General features: G+C 48.1%; 8 protein-coding genes across 8 annotated transcripts; 6 read left to right on the top strand and 2 right to left on the bottom strand.

The window, feature by feature from the left end:
* Nucleotides 1-3,428: 3,428 nt before the first annotated feature.
* EDB91DRAFT_1170588 (uncharacterized protein) lies at nt 3,429-4,804 on the top strand (the record flags this gene model as incomplete). Its single annotated transcript, XM_041320178.1, has 1 exon — nt 3,429-4,804. A coding segment is annotated over exon 1 (1,195 nt), but the record flags the coding sequence as incomplete, so codon positions are not given.
* Nucleotides 4,805-7,907: 3,103 nt separating this feature from the next.
* EDB91DRAFT_1350981 (uncharacterized protein) lies at nt 7,908-9,280 on the top strand (the record flags this gene model as incomplete). Its single annotated transcript, XM_041326103.1, has 3 exons — nt 7,908-7,984; nt 8,036-8,149; nt 8,204-9,280. 3 exons carry the CDS (start codon nt 7,908-7,910, stop codon nt 9,168-9,170), a joined length of 1,158 nt encoding a protein of 385 aa, XP_041170571.1. The 3' UTR covers nt 9,171-9,280.
* Nucleotides 9,281-10,933: 1,653 nt separating this feature from the next.
* Nucleotides 10,934-11,347, bottom strand: EDB91DRAFT_1022469 (uncharacterized protein; the record flags this gene model as incomplete). Its single annotated transcript, XM_041312590.1, has 2 exons — nt 10,934-11,191; nt 11,240-11,347. Coding segments are annotated over 2 exons (366 nt in total), but the record flags the coding sequence as incomplete, so codon positions are not given.
* Nucleotides 11,348-12,652: 1,305 nt separating this feature from the next.
* On the top strand, nt 12,653-13,848 carry EDB91DRAFT_1340047 (uncharacterized protein; the record flags this gene model as incomplete). Its single annotated transcript, XM_041325697.1, has 9 exons — nt 12,653-12,765; nt 12,823-12,857; nt 12,902-12,937; nt 12,993-13,077; nt 13,150-13,207; nt 13,242-13,351; nt 13,424-13,481; nt 13,616-13,689; nt 13,739-13,848. The coding sequence occupies exons 1-9, from the start codon at nt 12,723-12,725 to the stop codon at nt 13,846-13,848; spliced, it is 609 nt and encodes a 202-aa protein (XP_041170569.1). The 5' UTR covers nt 12,653-12,722.
* A 12-nt stretch (nt 13,849-13,860) lies between these two features.
* On the top strand, nt 13,861-14,088 carry EDB91DRAFT_1010606 (uncharacterized protein; the record flags this gene model as incomplete). The annotated part of the gene is made up of 1 exon (XM_041312409.1): nt 13,861-14,088. A coding segment is annotated over one exon (228 nt), but the record flags the coding sequence as incomplete, so codon positions are not given.
* Nucleotides 14,089-21,546: 7,458 nt separating this feature from the next.
* EDB91DRAFT_124382 (uncharacterized protein) lies at nt 21,547-22,747 on the top strand. Its single transcript, XM_041322343.1, has 4 exons — nt 21,547-21,764; nt 22,106-22,187; nt 22,249-22,371; nt 22,447-22,747. The coding sequence occupies exons 1-4, from the start codon at nt 21,709-21,711 to the stop codon at nt 22,681-22,683; spliced, it is 498 nt and encodes a 165-aa protein (XP_041170567.1). The 5' UTR covers nt 21,547-21,708; the 3' UTR covers nt 22,684-22,747.
* Nucleotides 22,748-24,414: 1,667 nt separating this feature from the next.
* On the top strand, nt 24,415-25,997 carry EDB91DRAFT_1170497 (uncharacterized protein). Its single transcript, XM_041320177.1, has 10 exons — nt 24,415-24,472; nt 24,529-24,597; nt 24,660-24,694; nt 24,804-24,843; nt 24,896-24,993; nt 25,047-25,151; nt 25,205-25,258; nt 25,309-25,366; nt 25,419-25,481; nt 25,535-25,997. Exons 1-10 carry the CDS (start codon nt 24,445-24,447, stop codon nt 25,885-25,887), a joined length of 903 nt encoding a protein of 300 aa, XP_041170566.1. The 5' UTR covers nt 24,415-24,444; the 3' UTR covers nt 25,888-25,997.
* On the bottom strand, nt 25,998-26,831 carry EDB91DRAFT_1350977 (ribosomal protein L34Ae). Its single transcript, XM_041326102.1, has 4 exons — nt 26,744-26,831; nt 26,433-26,690; nt 26,272-26,375; nt 25,998-26,219 (listed from the first exon to the last, which is right to left on the bottom strand). Exons 2-4 carry the CDS (start codon nt 26,589-26,591, stop codon nt 26,135-26,137), a joined length of 348 nt encoding a protein of 115 aa, XP_041170565.1. The 5' UTR covers nt 26,592-26,690; nt 26,744-26,831; the 3' UTR covers nt 25,998-26,134.
* Between the last annotated feature and the right edge of the window lie 61 nt (nt 26,832-26,892).

Genomic DNA, 26,892 nt, shown 5'->3' with positions numbered 1-26,892 from the left:
CTTCAATGTTCTTCAACAGACTCACCAGCTTATTGCATAGCCTACCCGGGTGCTTGGCTTGTAGCTTGCCCGCACCTGTAATGTTACATTACCCCAGTCTCTAATATGACTTGCAGTTACCCTGGTCCTTCACGCCATGCTACGCGTACTCCGTTCTTGTCACGGTATGCAAGCTCCCGCCAAGTGGACACTACCAATGTTTCCTTCTTCCATCGACATTCCAGATTCTAGACAGGTGTAGTTTGTTCTTACCCGTAGTTATTTTGGACCTGCTGGCAGTGGGTACCTGGTTTTGCAGCATGTGTTGCCCAAATATGCGAGTACCAGTTTTTGATTTTTCACAAGGTTGCTGACATGCTTTAACTGTGGCATGGCCTCTGTCACCATGCAGTATAATGATTGCTAGAGACAGTCGTAGTACCGTACGTCGCCCTTCCGTGGTATACACACTTGTACACCATTCGATTCCTCTCGCTCTACCCGCTTTTTGCATATGCGTATTTTTCAAGTACGACGACTGATTGAAAAGTGAGTAGTGGACTTTCCTGGCCTATGTATCTTTGGGCGCAGGTCACGCTCTCAAGTAATGACCTCCCAAAATGCAGCACCACCGCCCGCTCGAGAGATCTAAATTTACCCTCTTCTTTGTAAGAATCATGCCAATTGCATAGACGTCGTCAATTTATCCAAAGTAACGCATGAACGCAGCAACCTCATCCGCTAGGTAGTCGAAGAACTGTACGCGACATGACAAGGCAGACATGCTCGTATGTAGTTCGTTCAACTTTCTAGGGGCCCAACATTATGCTACCCCGGGCTTAGACTACATATCCTGATTCCTGGAGATCCAGCTGCAAGCATCCTTAGTTTCCCGAGTGCATCTGGCAGATCCAACTGGCAGATCACCTGAGACTAGCTTGTTTGAAATCGAGTGATACCTACTTACCATTCGTAGTTTGCAGCTCGTTCGGCGTTGCCAAATGATGATCAGCAGGTAGATTGTTGACAGCTGGCTTCGCCAAGGGTGCCCCGAATTCAGAGACGCCCAAGGTCAGCATGCGAAGAGGTAATGTTTCACGGCTATGTAGAATTAATACTAGTAAGTAGGGGTGCCTCGGTACTTACTTTTATATAAGTCTCTCGAGTTTCTCAAGTTTCTCGTTGGAATATTTGCGGTCCCCATCCATCCTGGTAAATCCCTCGAGCGCTCATACCAGTAAGCTCCCCCCTTGTTCATGTTGGTAAGCACCTCGTTTATAATGATAAACCCCTATTTCATCCTGGTAATCCCCTTTTCAATGTCCGTAACCTCCATTGCGATGCGAGCAAGCATGATGGTCAGAGGATGGGCCAAGTTTGGTCGTGCCAAAGACAACGTAACGGGAACAACTTGTCGAGAGAGAACTCCGGGGTCATTGCCCGCGATATCATAGTCTACTGGTGCTATGGTTATGATGAGTGAGGATAAGCAGACTAGACTTGAACAAAAAGAAAGGGGTACAATTTGACTCGTGCACTACACAGATTTTGAATCGCTCCCATCCACAAGGACCGAGATACCCGGTGTCAACAAGTTGCCCTCGCTACAATCCTTGCAGCCGCTCGCAACATTTATCGATGTCTCCCTCCTTGCCATCTCCTACAACTCAACTTGCTTGAATTTATGAGTCTTTCCACTGCGGATAGCGCGTGAAGATCATGTAATAGATCTCAAGGTCATATTGTGTGGCCCACTTTCAAGCTACCAGGCATGATAAGCGCAATTACGCAAATAACGAGGATATATGATGGGCGGAATGGTGGGCGGAATGAGTTGTAGGACAATTATGGGGGGTGTGGATATACATATGGCGACTGTGGATAAAGTTCAGGTGAGAGGGAGAGGAGAAATGGGTGGGGGTTCAGGGCATACTGCACGTGTATTTCCATGCTGTCTCTATGGCTGGTCAGCATGATAAACGCTGGTCGTAAATCTACGAGAGGCTCCGCTAATCAAGTGAGCAATATCGTGATCAGTCATCAGCAAAAGTGGCCTACGATGGGCCAGGTTGCTGATACCGAGTCCGTCACGCGAGTCTCAGAGCGCCCCATTAATGAGGTTACCATCTTTAGAAAAGTGATAGGACGCAGGGAACTGGTTACTACGCATATTGGAGCTCGCGGGGGAAAGGGTGGAGCTACAGGTTCGTCGTGTGTTTTGTTACTTGAAGTTACGCATCGAGTCTGTAGAGAGGTTTATTGATCATAGTAGTCAACACCCTCCCCCGAACAAAGCATTAACATTATTCCTCTAAATTCGCTAGTGCATCAATAGTCCCAGCGATCAAGTATATGCTCCTAACCTCAAGCACGCCTGCGCATGTTCTCCGAAATGTGGTCAAAGGCTGGGGTGACCATGAACGTTATGCACAGGGAGGGCACTGGTACGCTTCCTTGATGCACAATTTCGAATTGGGCCGCGAGGACGAATGATAGGATACCTACACGAGTCGTTAGTGTTACCATTGCCCGAATCCGAGATGACCGCGTACCCGGAATGCCTTTGGCCAACCGTCCAGTATTTGCTACTAAGGCAATAATACGCAGCAAAGAGCCACCAAGAAGCGAGGTTCTCGGTGAAGTTGCACAAAAAAGACGGCCAATGATAGAATGATCATTGTATGATTGTTGCGGGTAAACGAAAATGTCAACGTTAGTTGTTAAAATTGTCAATGCCATCAAAGGTGTCACCACGAGATCGTCAAGGCTCTTCGAAGGCTCGAAGTTTAAGCCGTCGACCAAGAAATGCAGCTTGGCCCCCCTTTCGAGCTCCTCGGGGCGAATGAGGGTGACAAGCTCAGGAGGTGCGTGCGTCATGTCAAGAAATGACCATCGAAGGAAGCATCGATGTCAACTCGACTGGTGGTAGCAATGACCTGAACACGAGGGCGAAGTGCCGCAGAGGGATAAAATGGTACCTTGAATTATTCCCCCTTTCCAGCAGAAGTAGATCTGCTCTGCTCGGGAGGCAATTGCGACATGACAGTGCTGATGTCATTGTCTGAGGCCAGTGCCAGTTTGTGGTCAGTGACCACACATCCTGATGTTGATACGTCAGTACTTCAGAAGCATCCAGCTCTGGGAACTAAATGTCAAGCCCGAGTGGGGACCCAAAACTTTGACAAGCAAATTAGTACGGGCCAAGGCTGTTGTTAATTAGTCCTGGCACCATTGCCCCATAGTACTACAGTTGCTCTGAAGTATCAAGGCGAGAGTTGGTGATGAAAAAACTGAAGATGTCGTTGCCTCTTATTGCTGATACAGCTGCATCGTCGGTCTTCTCATATCACTTGTTATTAGCGAGGGACGTATCGCCCATGGCGTTTGACGTTGTGGCGAAGGTGTGGCGCGTTTCGAACCAAACAGATAGCTGAGATTGAAAACCAAGCGATGACGATTCTGTGCACTTCCCTGATCAACTGAAAGCCTTCGACGCGATGAAGTTCAAGAAACTTGTCATGAAAGTGCTTATGCACAAGTCTAAGGCCGACCGCGTATCGTCAGTGTCGTCTCCCATTCCTTCACACAGTGATGTATCTTCCGTCAACCCGATCCCCCCAGAACCGTTACCCCCCATCCATCAGCTGCCGATGGAACTTCTACAGGTCATATTCTTGCTTATCGTCAACGACGACACATATTCTCCTAATATTTTCTCAACTGGAAGAAATTCCACGTGGGCAAATTTTTCCAGCCCGCCTCTACTCTTCACTTGCGTGTGCCGTCGTTGGCGAGACGTCGCACATTTAACGCCAGGGATCTGGTCGCGTATCAGTGTTATCCTTCCCAGGCTACTCGTTGAACCCTCTAGTCCACTCCTTCCAAATCTCCTCCAATCTTGGCTTGACCGGTCTGCCAGCCATCCTCTCACTATTCACGTGCAAGGCCCTTCCTCCCAAAGTGATATTGACTATTACGTTGATCCCTCGAGTGCCAATTCTCGACTCCTTGAGATCCTTATGGCTGAGATGGGACGTTGGGAAATATTGTTTGGCGCGTCAGACCTCTTCGATCGGAGAGACACCTTTGATACACCCCAGTTGAAAATGCTGGAGTGTACCTCGCCATATGTCCCCAAAGTCAATGCACCAAATCTCCATCGCCTTCGTATCGTCGATCAATTGTTGGCTGCCGTCCAGTTCACATCTAATCCTACCTGTACAAACATACGCCATCTCTACCTCCGCAATGCCTCCGCCGGTGCCATACGCTCCTTCTCAGCCATTTTCCCTCGTTTGGAGACCCTCGTAGTCGATGAACTTGCGCCACAGTTTGGCGATATCAGTCGTTCGGACACGTTTCCATGCCTTGAAACAATGACGCTCCCCATGTATCATCATTATCATGGGGACGCGTTTATCGATATATTCATTGGACTTCGTGTTCCCATGTTGCAGAAATTGAACGTGGAGGGGAAACCGGCGACAAAAGAAGTTGAGAGTGTTATGATGGCGCTTGCAGGAGCAGCGTCTCGCACTATACGAGCGGTTGACTTTGTGCCGACTATGCGGTATGACAAGGTTGAAGAGATTACCGTTCAGCCGTTGCTCTTGGTAGTGCGGGAGGTTGCCGTCCGTGGGGAAGTGATAGTACGCAGGGAGGTAATTGCGCCCTTCAGGGGAATCGGACTAATATGAGTTCGTCATGTATTTTGTTACGCGTTGATCTGTGTAGAGAAGTATCTACTGGCCTGTAGCAGCCGCAAAGATTGTACATACATAGTTTGATTTTGATCCAATCGAAGCGCTATATTTATTACAATTATATTGCTCGCCCGATTCAACTTCACGTATCACCGAATGTTGAGATTACCAGGTGATCATCATGTACATATCCACCGGTCAATCAATTTCCTAGCGCATCGACAGCAAAACAAAGACAGATAAAGTAACTCCTAACCAAAGTCCATCAAGCACAACCAAAGCATGACTGTGCATGCTCTCCAAGACGTGGTCAAAATGAGGACTTGTTTAGTGCCTTGCAATCCGCAATTGCAGGCGTTGGATCGCATGTCAGCTACGGGGGTGACCATGAACGCCCTGTTGTAGTCGCAGTACTAAGTACTGAGGGACGCAGAAAGGTCATCGGCGGCGCCTCGACGAGATCGTTGAAAGAAATTATTCTAGATAATACATCTGAGTGATACTACGTCAGCTAAGTCTGCTTGCGTAGAATAGGACCGCAAGCAGCTACCAAGACGATAATGGGAAGCAAAAGAGCCACCAAGAAGCGAGAGAAAGGACTGTCGATGATAGAATGACAACTTCTGCGAGTGGACAAAAGCCTCAGTGGCTGCGAAAGGTTCACGAAAACATGCAACCAAATAAAAATTATACTATGAGGAAATTAAAGGTGTCACCACAAGACGGCAAGAGTGCCTCAAACATACATCGACCAATAAATGCAGCTTCACTTCCCTTTGGAGCTCCTTGGACTTCGTTGCAACTGCTCGCGAATCAGGGCAACGGGTGGGAGCACCAGTGACCTGAACATTCAATATGGAAGAGGGATACATGTACTTGCCTTGGATAATACTAGAACCTCTTTCCAGCAGAGCACATCTACATACTTCATCTGCAAGTAAATGGTCCTGCTGGGGAGGTATAAAGCAAATAAATTTACGAGAATATCTGCGATGTTTGATAGCTTGCTACAGCCGCACAGGCTACCGCCACAACGCGAGCGCTATGAAACATCACCGGCGCACCGGTCATCTCATACCAAGTGCGAGGATTTGTCCTCAAAATGAGGAGGGTATTGGCATTGGCATTTGCCCAATGCCCATGACATCATAGTCGTGACTATTGCTGGCATGCGAGTCTGCACAAAAGGATTTGGGCAAAAAGTAAAATCTTGAGCTGAGCTTGAAAATTCAAAACAGTACTTTGAAAATTGCAGAGCCGTAATAGACTGGCAAGAATGCAGCAAACTCTCCTCGCCAGATGCGATAGTCCGCGGGACAGTCGAAGAACTGTACACAACGCTGTTATATAAATAAGTCTAGTCATGGGTATGCTCCAGGCGCCTGTGTACATGCACAAAACTTCATATTATAATAGCCTGGCAGAAGCATCACATTCGCTAGTATGTCCAAGGTACCTGAGCCCTGCACCCCGTCATCGGATAACTAGTATGTCGGTCATCATATTTTACCATGCTGATTCGTCATTTTTATGAAAAGTCTCGGTAGTGCCAACTGGTTACTGGGGCGGTGGTCATTGGGCTTTAAATTTGGCATGGTAAGGTTCGTTCATCTGTCGTCAACGTTTTTGATTTTTGACAGTTTCATCCAGAACGTGAACTTGGGCATGTCCGATACGATGAACTCTATGCCGAACTTTGTAACTGTGACCCTTAGATGCGCATTAAACGCCTCAGCATCGGACGTAGATCTTGCTGCAGGAGCGTGCCATCTTTCAGCAGTGACGTCAACAACTTAGTCTCGGTGAGCAACCCGACGAGCGGAGCCCAAGTCTGATCCACGGCAGGCTTGAGAGACACAACCGTGCTTCAGGTCAATGCCATGACCAGCAGCCTTGCCAGTAGCCGCAGGATGTCTCTTAGGTTAATGACCGCCCATCATCCACTTCTATTCATTCCGTGGCACCACTCGCACCGTCACCTTAGTTGTCACCTGATGCCCTATTATGTTCTCGAGTCAGTACTTCCAGCAGTGGCATGGGTGCTTCCAACGTCAATCCACGCATGACCGTGCCGACATCAGCCCTAATAACGTCAGCAGCAATCAACCCGACACATGAACCAAGCCCCGAATATTTATCCAGCTTCTGCCCAGTGATGAACCACATCAGAACTAACAGAGCGTCAAATCCGTCACGGTGCCATCGCCACCAAATATCAATCCCGAAAGGAATCAGGAATCAGAATCTGCGTCTGGATAACCTGAAAAGAGCGGATTCTGCGCATGGATGGACTGTGAGGATGGCGGAGATGATGCATCTTGCTGGTTCTCCCCTAGAGGTATGCCCCACAGCATTGGCGACCAGGTCGACCTTTAAGTGACGGGCATGTCAAGCGGTACTATGCGAATACAAGGTGCCGCCGTGGGTGACATGAATACCAACATCAGTCACTGGTCGGTTGTGGAACTAACTTGCTAAACATTGCGGGAGAACCCTCCCGTGGTTCCTCAACACATGCATCGGCTATAGAGAGACTATCGTTATGGACGTGAGCAAGTAAGCGGTGCACTTCCACTCTTCGCATATGGTGACTGACTTAGCAACGCTCTTTTTATTCCTTAGTGTGTTTCACGTCGCCTCTGTTGTGCCCCCCGGTATCTGCGACTCCGTTTACAGGTCACAGCGTTGAGAACCCCCGGCGGCCAGGTTTTGGTTCTACTGATGTCTTCGAAGTCCCATGTACTTATTCATATATTTTTATCCGATGACTTATATCATCCTCAGCATTGCTATTTGCAACACGTTCCAGGCAATCCTTGGCAAGCAGTAAATCAAGGTGGATGACATCTGTAGACTATTCCATCACCCGGGAGGCATAGCGACGCAGCACAGCCGAGTTTCAAGGAGTGTATCACGTTTCAACCACTGAAACCTGCCGCGGAAGGAGGCACAATTTGATGCGTCGCTTACAGTCTTCTCCTGTTTAAAAGGTGTGCACCTCAGCTGCTAACTCCTCAGTCCATCTCTTTTCCTTCTTTTTCGCGGCTCACCCAGGTGCAGGCAGTACGTTCGTTCCGTCTCATCCGCTTGCTTTCCACTAACCTATCATTTTACAGCCTGTTTTTGAAGATCTTCGTACACTTTCATTTAAATTTTAGCATTTCGTTTTCGCATATCTCGTTCCACATTTTATTTTCGACGTTTTACGACCACTCATTGACCATCATGCGCTTTGCTGCCCTTGTCGCTCTCTCTGTCATCGCGTCGACCGTCCCTGGTCTTGCTGCCCCTGCTCCATACTCGTATGTCTCTCAAAGACAGCCACTGAGCAGACCCACTGAATGCATTTCCAGTCCCCGCTGGATCACTTCCAAACGTGATACCGCGTCAACGGATGTCAATACGACATCAGTATACAATGGCACCACCGCTTTCCGCATAGGGACGGCCATCCTGCAACTTCTCAAGTGCGTCTACCTCATGCTACAGAAGGTTTTGGATCAATATTAACGTCTTGACAGTGACCCCGTTCCTGAAATCGAGCAGTTACTGAGTAGTTTAGCTGTCAATGGAACAGGGGCTAGTACTACCCTTCCTTCCAAACGTGACACCACCTCCGATATTGTTGATGCCATTGGAGAATTGGTCAACGAACTGCCTGCTACAAGGAAGCGCGACGTCACTGCAGATCTCACTGCCGCACTCCAAACTCTCTTAGAAGAAGGTGGCTCTGTGTCGAGCGATGTCAAGAGGGATTTAGCCTCCTCTGACTCCTCTGGTGTCGAAGAGAGAGGGCTGCCTTCCAGCCTCACGAGCGGGCTCAAGAACGCCGCGAACGTGGCTTCCATCGGCGGCGGTCTCGCAAACATCTGGAATGCGATTGACGGCAGCCTTATTAACAGCAACACCAAGCGTCAAGCGGTCACGACCGCAGCTGACGGCAGCCTTGACAACGACCAATTCCCCACACCCTCGATCCCTACAGCCCTTCTCGAAAACCGCAGTCTCACTTCTTTGTTGAAGAGCCTCGGGAATGTTGCTAGCATAGGATTCAGTGCTAGTTCAATCGCGAGCGCCCTTGATGGCAGCGGCAACACCAAGCGTGACTTTGTCCCAACTTCTGATGAAGTTGATATCGCTGGAGCTTTGGGTGGAGCAACACCTCAGTTCGAAGATCGTAGCTTCAAGATCTCTCCCAGCGCCGAAAGCGCCTTATCGAAGCTGGCTAATGTCGCTAGTGTGGGGGGTATTGTTGCATCGCTGTTTGGTGGAAGCAGCAATAGCACGAGGCGCGACCTTGGCATGGACTCAGGACTCATCCATGACCAGAAGCGTGACGTCTCCTCCGATGTCGAAAACATCCTCCAGCAGATCATAGCTGCTTATGAAGGTGCCATAAACGGATCAAGCAGCACCTCTACCTCTACCAAGCGCTTTACGAATGACAGCGGTCTCCTCAACCCGGAGCAGCTCGAGGAGCTTAGCTAATTTGTATCACACGTAGTATTTAGTTTTGATACTTTGTAGCTAGCATACGACTGACAGATTGTGCACGTTAGTATAGTCAATATACCCAGTGAATCTGGATTCTACTTCAAGGAGCTTCATCTCTGGTTCAAGATCTTTTCCAGTCAACACGTAGGTCAGCGCTAGCTCCGAGTCAATCCATATAACCTCCTATTCGGTTCTGACTCTTCTGAATCTCTACTACTTCTACTTTTCTAAAGTCTTTGGTGATGAATGACATGAAAATTCCCGTGTACAGGATATTGTCCTTCACTTATTCAGACGTCTTTCCCGTCAACCTGGACCACTACCCAGAAACCCCCATTGCATCGGCTGCCAGTGGAACTTCTACAAACCGTATTCTTACTGATTGTCAACGAGGTGCCAGACTGTCCTAGTATTTTCTCCTTTGGAAAAACCACCGTCTCCAGAAATTTTGCCAGTGCGCCCCTACTCTTCACTCGGGTGTGCCGTCTTTGGCGAGTCATCGCACATTCTCAGCTACAGGGATGATGGATCTGGTCACGCATCAAGGTTGTGCTTCCCGAGCACGCTGAACCAAACGAGCCATTCCTTCCATCTCTGCTCCAGTTTTGGCTCGCTCGCTCTGGCAGTTATCCACTCACTCTTTGTACCCAACACATTTTGACCCAAATCCATGGTAGACCGATGTTGGGTTTAGGTTTAGATGCAATTTCCAACTGTTTGACATCCTTTTGCTGAGGTGAGGCGCTGGGAAACAGTATTTGGCGTGTTAGGCCTATTCGAATGGAGGGATAAATTCAACACACCCCAGTTACGTACCAGCTGTTGCCAAGTTCAATGCACCAAATCTCTGTCGCCTACGTACCGACAATCAATGGTCGAGTGCCATCATCATGATACCTAGATCCAGTGCTACCTGCAAAAATATCTGACATCTCTACCTCCAGTGCGCTTGGGTCTGTGTTATTCACTCCTCTTCATCGCACATTACGGCGCTGGAGGTTGCTCGGCCACGTTCTCTTGCCTTGAATCGATGACTCTCCCCTTCCGCCATCGTCGTCGTCATTCGGGCTCGTTGATCGCAATATTCTCTGGACTTCGTCTTCTCATGTTGCAGAAATTGATGTGATGGTGATACCAGACAGACGAGAAGTCGAGGACATGATGGCGGCGTTTGCCGTTGCTGCGTCTTGCAATATACAAGTGATCGACTTTCAGGTGGGCCCACAGGACGGCCGAATAAAGTTAGTGTGCATATCGTTAAGCCACAAAGTTATCACGCAAGCGTGCGTACGTTGCGGAAGCATCAAGCTTCGGCGACCATTGCACGAGAGGTACCATCGCAGCCGCAGCCTCGACAACCTCCGGGTTTGTTGATGTCTCTAGCATCCAACGTACGGCGGATGATTTACTGAATATGTTACTGGAAGGAATGTTTTGAGGATGGCTGTAGCTATGCCTGAACCTGGTGTCTGGAAAGGACTGTCCGGACGCCACACTGATACGAGGATTGTGCATGCATAGAAGAGGATGCCGAAGGCTGTTGTGCAAATGATGACGCTGGATATTGTCTTTTGCTGTGTCCACATGTTGGCGCTGAGAGACAAGCCGAAGAGGAGCAGCGAAATCTGGAGGAGCACAAGAAATGCCTGCAAGACATTCTGCAGGTGGAAATACTCTAGGCCATCCAGTTTCATTTGCCTGTATATGCTGCGTTCTTCTAGGGACCCTCGCCCCCGAGCTGACTTGTAGGAGTTCAGCCATTGTTTTCCTAAGACAGCCCCGAACGCAGCCAAGACACTAAAGGCAAGGCTCGCATAGGCAAGTGTTTGCATCCAGACAGTCGAAGAAGAAAAGGAAAAGCCCATGGACGAGGAAAGATTGCTGGTGTCATTTACGGCATTTGGGCCGCTAACAGTGATCTGGATTAGCTGCACCAGGAGGGCATTTGTAGTGTCTCCCGGGTTAGGCTGCATTCTGACGATGAAGGTGGAGTTGACCGCTGAGAATAAACCAGCCTGATTCGCCTGTTAGGTTTGCATGGACAGACATAGATACGAACGCACGAAAGTAAGGATAATGCCCATATCACCATTCGCTCGCTCGAGGAAGTCGTCGTCGTACTCATTCGAAACTTTCTTATACGTCGCCCAGAACTTTGAATCAACTCCCTTGCCGCATTCCTCTGCAATTGTAGACCCTCGAAGGACATCGAGGATCTGCTCGAGTGTGTGTGACCTGCCACACAATATAGTCAGGCGTCGATTGTACCATGCTGATTGGTTGATATTCACATATTCTTAGCAAGGCATCCCTCGATCGACACCGCAGGTTCCTCATTCACGGCATGCGGCTTGATCACATCCCTGGAAATCCATGTGTTACTTTCAACTCAGTCCAGTTTGCTAACTTACTCGTTGGTCGGGAGATCGACAGGTGCGGGACAGCATCTTGAAGACGTGCTTTGCATGTTTTTTGCTGCGATGGACATAGCGGTGAAAGAAGGGAGGGAGATATGGTGAAAGTACTTACTCTGAGATGAAGTTTAGAAATTCTCCCATGTGAACGTTTAGGCGACGCCGCGTCTGTGAAAAAATAGGCGATGGAAAGCGCCGGTGTATGTTACTTACGAAAGGAAACCGTAAGGTGAAGTCGACATTGACATTTCAATTGAATTGAATTCTTGTTGAGCAGCACTCTTATCTGTTGCCACAGCCTTGTGGATGATCGTCTCTGTTGGTCCCTGGGCAACGAGATCCCCCAGAATAGAACAAACCCCTGGGGCAGGAGTTTGAAACTTGCTCATGGAGAGATGAGGTTTACCACGGCATTCTGCAAGTATTCCGCACAAAAAAATCTAAGAAGGTCCTAATGGCGCCATCGTAATGAGGAGCACAGTCTTGTTGAAGATGTACGGATGATGCCTCGCTGTCTGAAGGATTGTTAATAGTCGCGAATTTAATTTGGTTGGAACCAGACCCGCGTCGTCAACATTTGAGGGAGTGATGTGTGTACAGAGTCGTGGATCGAGAGTAAAATATATTATGACGCAGTCTCGTGCACCAGCCGCCTTGTCGAGGTTGTGAGCCTGACAAGTGCTAACTTCGCCAAGGAGGCTGGCTCACGCTAATCGTGTTGTGTATTCCATTCCACCCAGGAGAGCACACTCGGTTGATATTTGAAAAACTGTCGATTCGTACGATGACAAGATATGCTTCGCTGCTCTCGTGGCAGAGTGCAGAAGGAAACTGAGTGCAGCGGTTTGAGAAATCTGCCACTGATGATATTAAATGCATATGGATGGAACGGCAGTGAAGTGTGCACTGACTGCTGGAATGTCCTCACCTTCAAGCTCAAGTGCTGCGATATCCATGACACGAGAGTGCTAGCGAGAAATGAGAAACGCCGTAGTACGTGAGCAAAACTCGGAACCAGCCGTTCGGCCGACGGCCGTGCAAAGGATTACATAAGATCCTTACCACCTTCAACACGTCGTCAACAATATTGAGTCCTTCGTCGACAACAGTACTTCTCGTCCGTTGACAGTCTATGACATATGTGGTAGAAGCCCGCACCCGTTGTCCTCGTCTATGCAAGTTAGCCATGTAAAACCATATCTTGCCATGCTGATCTGTTATTTCTATGACAGTCTCACTGATGGGAGCGGCGATATGCTTTGGCATGGTAAGCTTCATCCGTCCATCGTCAACGTTGTTGATTTTTGGCAGTGCAAGGAGCTGACGGTCGTGATGGTTGGTGAATCCGTGATTGCTTCAATTCGTACATACACAACGAACATTACTCAATCGTGTTCTGCAGGGACTTATCCCAGAACCAAAACTTGCACCAGTCAGTCCTGAAAGGCATCCTGTATTCCATCTCACTCGGGATAGAAATGCCTACGGTGAGTTGAGAGCACCGGTGAACTGCTCAAGATTGTGAGTTCTCATGCTATCACAAATCTCACTTTCTACAGAATGCAATTCAAGAGCGGCGGCGCGATTTCAGATCACGCTGCAGTACCTTGATAACGTGTAACGTAATCTCATCCCATACCTCCCGCAACAGTACTATCAGCTCAGTCCTTGTCTCCGTCAGGCCCATACCAGCCATGTTCAGTATCGCCTTTGCAAAGTCGTCTCGGGATCTGCAAAAGTCAGAGATGGGAAAGGAACATGGTAGGACTTCCCTTACGCCGGGACCATGATGGCGTTGCATGAGTATGGGCTCGCAATAAACTGATTTCGAAGATAGTGGCGACAATCACGTTCTATGGTGTCACGGATTCACTATTGCAAATATGGCTAAGTATGCCCTCTTCACATCCATCCTCTCCATACAGCTCACCCCTTTCGAATGAAGGCAGATGGTTCTGGGAGGGAATGATGCTCGGAGGATATCTATATCACTTCTTACATACCGACACTTCCTGCTCTGATCAGAGCTCGACAGATGAAGAAGAAGATGCGTGTCACTCAAGCTCGTGGATTGGACAAGGCCAAACGGGCGCGGAAAGGTGCTTGCAAGCTCTAACTCCCTGTTAATATCTGCACAGCTATCCACAGGGACTTTGAACTTTCTTGTCACTGTCCGTAAACTCGTTCCTCCGAAGGTCGAGTTCACTAGTCTTTTTGGAGAAGAAACCACATACGCAGCTGCGCTCCAAGCTTTGTAACGCAATATCTGGCTGCACATCGCTTGTCATGGCACGCGGGACCGTGAGCAGCCTTACAATCCACACTTCGCCATGATAGATAAGCGCTTGACACTGCTCGATATCATGGTGAACAATATTCTGCAAGCTGAGTTCGCATTCTTATCAGTGTGTCATACTGATGTGGGCGACAAGCAGACGCCCGACGGAGTCATCCACCTCGCAGCTTATCTGCAGTTTTCTGGGTTCAAAAGTGACATTAGGCACTCTGGGCCGATGAAGCTGAAGTCTACGAGATGACACGGGCGGCCGCAGCACTCGACACGGCTATGCGCGCCGTGAAGAAAAAAGTGAGAATCGGTTTCATTCGTTATTTAGTCCCATGTTGCATTGCAAGCTTTCATCTGGCACAGTCACGGTCTTGCACACCCGAGTTGGCGTCATCTACACTATCTGATCTGTTGCTTAATGTCAATCCTCGAGGCCTCACAATTGTGTGTGAGGTGGTGTATGACGAGTCACGGACGAGAGGAAACTAGTTTCCGACGCCAATCAGCATTTACATAATGTCGTAACGGGCAGCTTGGAGGTTGCAACATTGAATACTGGCAATCTCACAAAGATTTCGAGCTGGTGCTACTGACTCGCTCTTTATGAGAACAGAAGCATACATATCGATGATGTTGAAATCCGGTATAGGACCTGGTGCAGGGGAGGCATATGAGCTGAGTTTAGACAGAGCTTAAAGCCTAAGTTAGCCTATGCATCATGCCGCAAGAGCATGCCATCTTGCAGCAACGTCAAGTCAAGTCAATTGCCAGAAACTCCCAGTCAAGACTCAACACTACGAACGGGTCCGAAGGGCTTAGACACGAATATTAACGTCGCCAACTGAATATAAACAGGTCGATGAACGCAAGACGAGTTCCTTCAACAGGTGTGTTCGCAGCCAGCTGAAGTGGTGCACACGACGCTTGTCTTATAACCTCGCAGGAGCACCTCGTCGTTATGTACGTCGGCCTAGACAGCCATACGCAGTCTCATCTTACAGTGCTGATCCTCGATCTTATCAAGTCTTGGTAATTGGGCGTTAACTCACATCAGTCCATCGTAATCGTGGGGCTTATTATGTCGTCTTTCTTTCGTTTTTAAGGTCTGTAGGTGATTGGATCATTCCCCGTTGATCCATGCCTGAGAGCTTTCCTTGGCAGATCGCGTGTTTCAAGGAGCTGTCGTTCGATTATAATAGTTTGTGTATGAGAAGATCGGCGATGTTTGGCGAGTATTTGATCATAATACTCGTCAAACATCACTGATCTTCTCGTCAATTTATCTGTCGGGGCTCCTTTGTATCCTTCTGTGGTACTTCACCCTCATATTCAGGTCACTGCTCTCACCCGTCGACAGCCGTTGAATCAACTTTGCTGCCTTTGACAGTTGTTTCTTGACATGACGCACCCGCCTCCACAGTTAGTCACCCCGATTCGCAAGCCGTTGAAGAAGCCGAAAGGGAGCATTTGCTGATCGACAGCGAGAACCATCTATTTCGAGGCACCCTCGAGTCTTGACGATCTCATGGTGACATCATTTAATATTTTAACAATTTTTTTTCGAGAATATAGCGGCACCTGGACACCATCCGCGTCAGCTGTAAGTTATCGTGAACCTTCTGATGTTGTTCGACCACTGGTTGGCGGTACGGCGATCGTGGACTGTATGGAATCGTTTAGAAATGGCGAATCATTGGTGATTTCCTTTCCCCAGAATCAGGGCTATATGGTAATATGGAAATCACTAACGTTTCGTTCACCCATAGAAACCACACGAATGGTCATGTTGTCAACTTGTCATCGACCGTCCTTTTGTACTCCCTCAACGAGAATCTCGCTTCTTGGTGGCTCTTTTGCCATCTTGGTAGCAAATACCAGATGATGATTGGTCCGTGTTCTGGGTATGTTAGCACCTCCATTCGGTCCTGGTGATTAAAACAGGATGTTAATCGTCACCCCCGCGGCAGGCGGTCCGCACTAAGTTACTGATGCCTGCAGTCGCGAACACCCGTGTTTCGCATCTCGATCTTGACCATCTGGGAGAGCATGCGATGCTTGATGGACCTTGGTTAGCGGCGTATAGTTTTTCATTGGACTGTACTTCCGTTTCACAATGGTGCACTAGCGAATTGATTGGGCAGTGGATACTGCTTTGTTCGGTGGAGGGGCTGGCCATGGTCGTTACCGATCAACCTAAACATTGCTTCGTTGGTTATCTAACATCGCGATGGAACACAATCGCACTAAGAATACAACATTTGCACGTTGACTTGGAGCGGTACAACTAGCAACGAAATACAAAATGACGAACTTGCAGTTCCGATTCCCTTTCCTCCGTCGGCCAGAGAAATTGACCGTTGCACGATACATTATGCAGACGAAGGGGCAACAATTCATCGCTACAAATCCGATTAGTGATGTGAAGCTCGCCAGTATACTGTACATGAAGGGCGCGAGGAAGGAGGTGATGGTATCCATTGAAGGTTGGGTCCGGATCTCGGCGGACTATTGCATGAGTCAGTCCAAGTACTAGTGTCTACACTAGCGATTAGACTGGTTTATACGACAGTCCGCCATAAGTGTCGCTGTCGAGCTCGAAACTTTCTATATTTGCCGATGATCAGTTTAAGTAGACAAAAGTAGTGAGTTATGTGTGGAAAATGGGAGCTGACTGGTGAATCCTCGAAACATCGGTCTTTTGAGAGGGCGGGCACTGCGTACGGACCGGCACTTATCTTAGAGAGAAGTACGCGATGGAGTAGGATGGAGGATCTTTACATGCCACTTTACAGAAGGCGCCGTACCCCACATCAGATGGCCACTAGAGCACCACCGTGACGTTCTACTCGTCACCGTAAGTATAGGGTAGTGGAAATGGTCGCGTACTAGTATAAAGTTCCGCGTCCTGTTCGTTCCTGAGGCCTGGCCGCGAGCTACCGGCCTCAACCCCGACGCTATTGCGCACATGTCCCTTGACAGTATTGAGTAGTAGCTGTCTTGCTGCGTTATACTGTAACCATAGTTCAAGGTAAGGTTTCTATCTAGAGTACATGTTTTGCACTTCCCGGTTCCGATATTACAGCTCTTTGCATAAAGGATGGCACTGGCGTGAAATTTTCGTTCAATCAGGAAATGTTAGACTTAGTGAAATTTTGCTCGTGTACGCTCATACTACCCTTATATTATCATCTTCGCAACATGGGATTTCGCAAGATTAGTCGTGATGTGAAACTTGCGGCAATCCGACTCCATGAACGGAACCTTCGAATTCTAAGCCTTCGTGATATCCTAGATTGCTGCGGATTTTCTAGACGCACTTGGTTTCGGATTTTGAAGCTCTGGCACGAAACCGGCGATGTCGTGGACCGTCAGCCTAACACAGCAATGCGTGGTCGTCTGCGTGCTCTCGATCGTGAAGATATCGATTGCCTGCTTCGCCTTGTAAGGCAGAATCCTGACTATTTTTTGGATGAGCTCATGCACCCTCGCGACAAACCAATTCATATCTGTCCATTTCACGACAATCTTCCGCGAGCTCGAACGTGCTGATGTGAGCTACAAGAAACTCAAGCGCATTGCCAAGGAACGCAACGAGACTCTCCGTGCTGCGTTCATCGCACGCATGGCTCAGTATGATCTATCAGAGTTGGGATTTATTGACGAGACGTAGGTCCATGTAGTAGGGATCATTAGTCACAGATTTTAGTTCCACGCTTTCGCTTTTTGGACATGGTCGGAGGTGGTGTAAGGATCTTCATGGGCTGGGACTGCTCAAGCTCGTCATCTTCGCCGTCGTCATCAGAGTCAGGTTCCTCTTCCTCCGAAAGTTCTTTCATTCGAATATTGTCCTCATCGGACCCATTGGAATCAAGGTCACTGTCATGCTCTAGCTGGCTCTTGTGTTTTTTGTAGGCAGGAATAGTTATAAACGGCATGATGATAATGAATTACAGGGGATGTGAGTGTACACGAGCAAAATTTCACTAAGTCTAACATTTCCTAATTGAACGAAAATTTCACGCCAGTGCCATCCTTTATGCAAACAGCTGTAATTGCTCGTGGAACTTGGAGTGTGGATTAATATTACTTATTACTGAATGTAATAAAATTATCCATGTGCCTGCTCGGATGTACTATCTCGCAAATGGTCACTAAGTAAGATCCGTGCAGCGAAAACCAATCAGTGCACCGCTGGGAACTGCGGCTGGGATGGAAGAGGACAATTGTCGAAGATATCCGATATCTACTTTCTCCTCTCCTTGAGTGTCGGCTGACCGAGAAGCGGGAGGTGTAATAACGCACCAATACCTATATATTTATTATCTAAAGCCTGTTAATAATATAACTAGAGCAATTAGCAAAGTGCACTTGCTAGACATTGAGAAAAGTTCTTTTGGAGTCCTGGACTTCGCAGCCGGATATACAGGGTTCCGGTCGACATTCTCAGGTCAGCACAATCAGCCACTGACGCTGCAGCATGAATTACATATTCAATTGCAGAAACCACAACTTGTTCATTGCTGCAACGTGAAATTCGATTAGAAAAGTGATGCAAAACAATGCTCACTCTTCGTCGACTCTCCCCTCTAAGGTGTCGAGTTTCTGATTCATCACATCGAATTTCTGATTCAGTCTCGCACCAGGCTGCAGCACTGCGCGGTGACCCGAGTGACGATCGCGCCCGAAGCAGCACGAAAATGGAGTATGGCACCCGCCAACATAGATGACTTTTGAGAAAATAGTAACAAATTCAGTACGACCCATAGAATGACTTTTGGTTGATCCTGTAGAGATTTTATATCTAATTGCCCTTCCTATTGTGGTCTCCCCTGGGCCGTCATATCAACCATACTGCACCGATGTGAATGCAAAAATACGACTCACTCCCTGATACATGCATTGAGGAACTACCACGCCGGTGAGTCATGTGGTTAAATACGGGACGCAAACTACTCATACTCACACACGTACACGGCACTTTGCAGTGTGAGCAGTCTTTATCATGCTCGCAAGACATAGGACATTTCTCAGCATTGATGATAGATATTGATGCTGTCCAAGCAGCGACAACGGCGAGGATAAAGGATAAACGCATTGTTTCTGAGGATGTGATATGGGATGAAATAAGTCTGAAGGGGACAGTAGGAAGACGCCTTGCTTTTATGTGCATCTTCATGGTGATGTAGGAAGAACCTATCCACCCTTTCGAACAGATGATAGTAATGTCAGCATATTGCCACCTACCCTATGAAGCTAGGTCTATAGCAATTTGGCGTGGAATAAAAAATATCACATTGCGAAACAAGGTCAATGTCAGTTCGAACTTCGCAACAACTTGCCATTGCTACACGGTGGTGGAGCGGGAGTCACTGATCGGTAAAACCACCAATTCCTTATCGGGCCTTATGCTGCCTTATGTTCCTTAATGTGCCTTTGATTTGGGTAATGATAAATCCAGGCCAGGGTAGCATCTTGCTTCTCATTGTATGACAACTTGTAGTGTTGTTGGCAGAACTCAGGTGCAGGGGGCGCGGCAGAACCTGGCAGAACTCCACACTCACATGGAGATGTAACCTAAATATGATTGTATAGTTGTTTTGAGCTCAATAGTGTAACGGGCGCTAGATGAAGCGGAGAGAATAGCGACAATGAAACGACAGAGAGGCCAGATACTGGCGTTGATTCGACGAGGAAATAATACAAAGCCCCGAGCGCATATAAGTATCTCCTATGGTGATAATGTAAGGTGAAACCGTGAACAGTAAGAGTGTCAATGAGATAACGAATCCGTAATCATCCGAACGAGCTGGTCCGTGAATGACAGAGTACATCGGCGCAATGTTCAGTACAGTAGAATGACCATGACCTAAATAGAATGGCCGTGAGCTACGTATAGTGGCCATGACCGTGACAAATAGCGCACAAACACGAAGATAGACAGTCCCGAAAGCAATACGGTCCATGCTGGAGCCTAGGGCGCCCAATCCCGTCACTGATTGAGGACAATTTTGAGTGTCTGGAACTAGTTCTAAACAGCTCGGATCGCTCATTCATGCTAACATTTCCTTCCGTGAGCTAGTGATGTTCCGGCCCGGCTTCAAGCCCCGGGCCAGCCGAAGCCGGGCCTGAATAAGCCGAGCCAAGCCTTGGGCCTGGGCTCTCGGCTCAGGCTTGAATTCTGGCGAGCCTACTATCCCTTCCGGTGCAATCGGCACCCCACAGAAGTCGGCAGGTCACACATTTTGGCAGGAAAACGTGACACTTTTGTTACAATTGGTCACAGGCAGTCACACAAAACCCTGCGAAAAAGCGTGACTGCCGACTTCTGTGGGATGCCGATTGCACCGGAAGGGATAGTAAGCCCCTCCAGGCCGAGCCTAAGCCGGGGCTTTGAGCCCAAGCCGGGCCGGAACATCACTACTTCCGTCAGGGATGATGAGTATTTTTACCAGTTCATTAGTGTGATCCGTCCGTCCCATCACGTCCCATCTCCATCTGAAGGACGGCCTAGTTTACGTTCACATTTGAAGCTTTCTTGAGCCATGAGCGTGCGCTCTCATTGGTGGAGAGGTACTTAGGCGACAGTGTCCCTGAACTATCCCAAAAGTATCGCTCTGAAGTGTCTCTCAAGACGAGTCCAAACATAGATGCTCGTTCATCTGCAAAACCACTGAAATGAACGCTTACGACTTCAGTAGCGCACTCATGCGATTGGTGGAGATGCTGAACATATAACCAAAAATGTGTGCTTACGAACGCAAACTTGAACTAAACCAAAAAGAATATACACACGAGCGTTTTGTGAGTGCTTTCGAACAAAGTCGCATTTGCTGATGGCCTTACACGTTATCACAACATCTGCCCGACAGCGAAGTTGCCCAGTAAGCTCCTGCTTACAGTGTTACGTATTGAACTGCCTATCCTTCCCACACTTATAAGTGGACAGCTCATTGTATGGAACACGCTGGTGCGCACCAACGGTGACCAGCCAAATATCTGTACTTAAGACTACCAAGCCCCACTGTAAATAATCAGCAGGTGAGCATGATAACCAAAACGGGTAAGCAAGATATGAGGAACTAAATAGAACCGTGCAAGAACTGCGTTCCGGATCAGATGTCATAGTGTACAAGATTAAGAAACTCTATCGTGGATCTTATGAGAGCTTCTCAGTCATATCTAAGGCAGCGGCGGTATCAAGAATGCGACATTAATAGAATGACTGACGGTCCCAATTATGCGTCAAGTTGTGGAAATCGAAGATGAGCAATTATTTCCATTCTCCTCTGCTGGAGTGTGGAGCTGATCCGGGTCAGGGAAGCGTGGAGGTGTAACGCGGTAGCAATAGCTATACACGTCTCAGCTAAGGCTCGTTAGCAAGGTAAAGCAATCAACAAAGTACACTTGCCAGGGGCTTGATTGACATCAGATCGGTCATTCAATGTGCAAATCGTGCAGGTTGAATGCGAACTGCACATTGAATGGCCGATCTGATCATTAGTATTGTGTCCAGCTCTGTACAGTAACAGATCAAGTACTATGTCAGAAATTCGCAAAAGCGGTTGCAATGACCCAGTACATAGAATAGTTGTGAACACGGACCCTTTGGAATTGAAATCTATTGTTTGATCTATCTGTATGTAGTTGGACCCTTGACGTTTGCTCTATCTGTCCTGAAGTGTCCGTGCGCACAGCAATTCAAAGCACGGTTAAGTGCTACTGTAAGTCACATGCACAATCTGATACACTTTCCAACGATTTATCGCTACTTTCCAATGGCAATCATAGCTTACCCTCGACAGCTCAAGCCGCAGCTTACTACTGCAAAACAATGACGTGGAGGAGAGAGAATATGGGCAGATGGCTTGCTAACGATGTCACGAAAAGGTGTGTTTTTGTTCTGCATTCATTTACACTACTGACAAGTTCTTTTATGTCCTTCCATACCTTCCCTAACCTCTCCTTCGTGCACTCATTCCCGCACATCGGCACATGTCATCTGCATTTGTATTTGTCTGTGATCGTCCCTGCTCGTCCGTGCTTGTTTGCACTTGCCTCTGCTGTCCTGTGCATGTTGGCGGCTGGCGACTGTGTTTTTACTCATCCTGGACTCATCTGTATCTGTTCGCAATTGAGTCGTCATCACCTTGGCTGTCTTTGACGGTCGTTTTTTGATGACACCATTTAATATTTTGGCAAGTATAATTTTTTTTCGTCCCAAAATCTAGCGGTACTGCAAACCTTCAGATGATGTTTGGCCCTAGCGGTACGGCGGACTGTATCAAGTCCTTTTATAATTGTGAATATTTGGTGATTTTTTCGCCCAGAATCAGGGCTGTATGACAACCACTGATGTTTCGTTCATCCGCAGCAATCATGCGAATGGTCATGTTATCATTGGTTGTCCTTTTGTGCGAACCTAAGCTTCTTGGTAGCTCTTTTGCTGCCTATTATCGCCCTGGTAGCTAACACCGGACGATTGGCCCGCGTTCTGGTATGTCAGCACCTTCCATTCGGTCAATGGGGCTGCTAACGACTTTTCTTGAACTTTGTGCTCTTGTGATCAAAGGGGCTTAGTGCGCTCATACTTCTCTTGGAGAGAAGTACGCGATGGAGTCGGATGGAGGATATTCACGTGCCACTTTACAGAAGTCCTTGTCTGCGCCGCATGATTCACTCTCGTACCAGGCTGCAGCACTGCGCGGTGACCCGAGTGACAATCGCGCCCGAAGCCGCACAAAAACGGAGCATCCGCCATATGGATAACTTTGAGAACATAACAAATCTAGTACGACCCATAGAATGACTTTTGGTTGATCCTGTAGAGATTTGATATCTAACTATTGTGGTTTCCCCTGGGCCGTCATATCAACCATACTGCACCGATGTGAAAGCCGAAACACGACTCACGCCCTGTCGCATGCACCGACGACCTACCACGCCGGTGAATCATGTGGTTAAATCCGGGACGCAAACTACTCATACTCACGCATATAGAAGGATCACTGCAGTTTGAGCAGTCTTTATCTTGCTGGCAAACCGTAGGACAGTTATCACAGGCAGATATTGATACTGTCAAAACAGCAACAACGACGAGGACAAAGGATAGATGCATTGTTTGTGAGGATGTGATATGGGATTGAATTAATCTGGAGGGAACAGTAGGAAGACGCCTTGCTTTTATGTGCTGAATATTGTTTTTCATGGTGATGTAGGAAGAACCTATATCCACCCTTTCGAACAGATGATATCTGCAATGCCAGCAGATTGCCAGGTCTAATGGCAATTTGGCGTGGAACAAAATATCCACTAGTATCACCTTGTGAAGCAAGGTCAATGCCAGCTCAGGACTGATTGACTTGTTGTCCGGCCTCCGAATTCTGCTTACAGTGTTGCATATCGAACCGCAGCGTAACGTTTTCAAAACTCGGCCTCGGTACTCACATCCTATCCTTCCCGCACTTATAAGTTACAGCTCATTTGTATGGAATACTGCCGGTGACCAGCCAAATACCTGTACTTAAGGCATCAGCGCGTGAATCAACTTGCGAAGCAAGGTCAATGCTAGATGTATTCCGTCTCCAGGAACAAACAACGCGTTCCATAGTTTTTTCATGACGCACTGGCATTCGACCGACTGTTCAAAAATCTCACGCTCAAGTACGAAGACCGTATATCACATTCAAGACATGATCATACCTACACTATGGATGCTTTAGATAGTCCACAATCCACTGCAGTTGAGATCTTGCTTCGCAAGGTGTTTGTCGGCCCTGTCCGACCCTAGTATGACAACCGAAATGGGTGAGCCACGCAGCATCCTATTCACCGGCCCTTTTTGATGGTGCCGCGTTCCGGATTATCGACGATGGCATAGAAGGTTTGACGCAGCAGCAATAACTATACACATCTCAGCTAAGGCTCGTTAGCAAGGTAACAATTGACATCAGATCGGCCATTCAATGTGCAAATCGTGCAGGTTGAATGCGAATTGCACAATCGAATGGCCGATCTAATCATTAGTATCGTGTCCAGCTCTGTACAGTAATGGTTTGCTACTATATGAAGTCGAAGGGGCAACAATTCATTGCTACAAATTCGACTGGGAAAGTGATGTGAAACGATGCAATAAAACAATGCTCACTCGTTGTTTAGGAGGGTGATCCCCGTCTAGCTTCGTTGAGGTTATCCCTCGCGTCTTCGAGGTTCTTCATATGTCGACTTTATGTTATGCCAATCATGATTCATCACCACTATCTGACGGAGTCTCTCACCCTTCTGTTACTCCACGCGATCAAGGCTTTTCGGAACGAATGCTTGGAAGTATAGAGCAAGAGCTGATTATGGGCATGTTCCACGTTGAAATAAAACCAGTGCGGGCGTCCTCGAAATTGGTAAGTCGTGCTGGACGTGCTGGGGCTGCTTCCATGCAAATGACGTTGATGACGCGAGCGAGGACGGCGCCTCGAAGCTGAGTTCAAACTGGGTTCGAAACCTAAAGCTGTATGCATTGCCAGCCGCAGTAGTAGCACGTCTCCACTGATACTCATCATCTAATACGACAATAATGACCGCAAGACGAGTTCCTCCAACAGGTACGTTCGCAGCCAGCTTAAGGGGTGTACAGAGCGCTTATGTTACAGCCTCGCAGGAGCTCCTCCTCCTTATGCATTCGTGAACCGCGTCTACGGTCGAAGCCTGCGCCCCATTGTCCTCGCATGTACGTCGCCATTGTCAGCCCTGTATTCTCATATTAGTATCCTTATCGTTATTTTTATGAAGTTTCGGTAATCGGGGCAATATGGTCTTTAGCATGGTGAGTTCTATTTATCCGTCGTCAACGTGGCACTTATTAATCGTCTTTCTAGGACTGTAGGTAATTGGATCATGCCACATTGATCCATACCTGAGAGCTTGCCTTGGCAGGTTGCGTCTTTCAAAGAGCTGACCGTCGTCGATGGCAATGGTCTGTGATCACTTCAGTACATACATGAATGTTTGCTTACCCTGTGCCGCAGGCGCTTATCATAAACTCGTTCCACTGGCGATTGTCCAAGGCGTCCTGTATTCCGTTGCACTCGGGATAGAAGTGTTCGGCATCTACAGTGCGTTGACTGTGAGTCGCTCGTGTAATGACCTTGTCGCCAACCACTGACTCCCATGTTGCAGCAACGAGCATGGATGGTTAGGATGTATGCATTTTTGTGCGCTATCGCGGGTCTTCTTGTCGTTGGCATCGGCCTGATGCGCTCCATCACTCATTTCACTTACAAGGTAAATATATGTGCTCTATTTTTGTACTTTTTGACTGACCTTATTTTGGGTAGAGTGACTTGATAAACGAATGTATAAATGTTTCGGTAAACGGAGATGTAGACACCGTCAGTATCCTTGTACAGCATGTTGTGACGCGTGGCTTATTCGTAAGTAGGCATTCGGAATATGGGGCACTAACCCGGCGCCAATGACTGGGGATGCTGCCACGTCTTGTGAGTTTTGAGTTCTCGTGCCTATTCCGTTGTGAATCTTACTTTGTGACAGATTGCGATAACGAGTGGAACCATGACTCGTGGAGTGAGATCGTGGCGACTATCTTCGAAATCAGTGCGTATAGATATTCGTGTTGAGTTCGTACAGCGAGGCTGATGGATTTGAAGTTATTTCCCTTTTGTTCACATCTGCTGCTTTTGCCTACTACCGTCAAGTGATCGACCCGTTGAGCCCTGCGAACGCCTTGAGGGCTCCCTCAAACCAAGCGCGACTTGACCTTTTCCCGACGCACTACAACCCACCTTATGATCCTGGATACAAACCAGCCTATGCCCCGCCGTCTGGCCCACCACCTTCCGACAGCAAACCCCCTGAATACTCCTACGCAGGCGGAGAGTATCTGGGACATGGCATGGAGAAGGACGACAAGAAGGAGGACGACCCTTTTTCGGACTATGAAGGCCCTAGCGTACCCCGACCGCTACACTTTGCGGAAGATAGAGATGCGACGAGGATTTGATGGAATTTCTTTGCGGAACAGACATGTCTTCAGATATCTCACAACATAATGTTGTATGCTCCAGTCTCGATCCTATGTAATACCACTTGACTGTGCTTCATCTCACACTATGTTGCATCAAGGCGTCATGAGAACTGCATACTGACCTCCTCGGTCTGGATTTTGGTGTGGCGGTTCTACATGGATGCGATAGACAAATGAAAGATGCATGATGATAGCCATAAAGCGACCTCTCCACAAGGCGTATTTACTTGCGGCCTCCTGCCTTCTGTTGGCTTTTGATGACCTTCTTGACTATCTTTGCCTCTTCAACAAGGAATGCTCGTAGAATGCTGTTCATGTTTTAGATATCACCAGTATCGCTGAGGGAAGAAGGAAACGCACCGTGACTTGACGCAGTCGCCGCACCGCGAACCACCATAGGCACGGCACACCGTCTTCTGACGCTTCGAAATCGTTGCATACTGGCGGGGGCGCAGAGCAGGGACCTAAACACACAAAACTCATTCAAAAACCCGACTCCAAGAAAGAAAGAAAGAACATACACCAGGAAGTCCGATACCACAATCACCGCATTTAGGCTGAGTGGGGAGTTTCTTAAGGTGGTGGTATACGAGTTTTCCACCGGGTGTCTTTACGATACGTCTCCGGCTGGAGGTTGTGTTGTATGGTTGGCGTTTGCGGAGGGTGACACGTTGAGCCATTTGGGGCGCTGGGTGGGGGTTGGGTTAGTAATCTGTGGTTAAGATTCCCCTTCTCCTCCTTCCTCATGTGTAGGGTAGACGACTCACATGATTTTGAGCCTACGCCGAGTCTTAATTAGCACTTTCGGGATATGGACAATGTTATGACATACCTTGAGCAGAGTCTTGAGGTCGTTTGGGGCCGCGCGCTGTTCACCAATCACTTGACCGATTCGTTGTGGCTGATTGGTAATATACAGTACCTCGGCAAGTTCCGGTGAGTTTAGTTTGGCGTCCCACTTACTGATCCGCTTTGGTTTTG

The sequence above is a fragment of the Suillus paluster genome (assembly GCF_016628075.1).
Source record: "Suillus paluster strain FC165 chromosome Unknown EDB91scaffold_128, whole genome shotgun sequence".
Taxonomy (NCBI): Eukaryota; Fungi; Basidiomycota; class Agaricomycetes; order Boletales; family Suillaceae; genus Suillus; species Suillus paluster.
The sequence above is the reverse complement of the archived record's forward strand: the minus strand, read 5'-3'. Positions and strand labels throughout refer to the sequence as shown.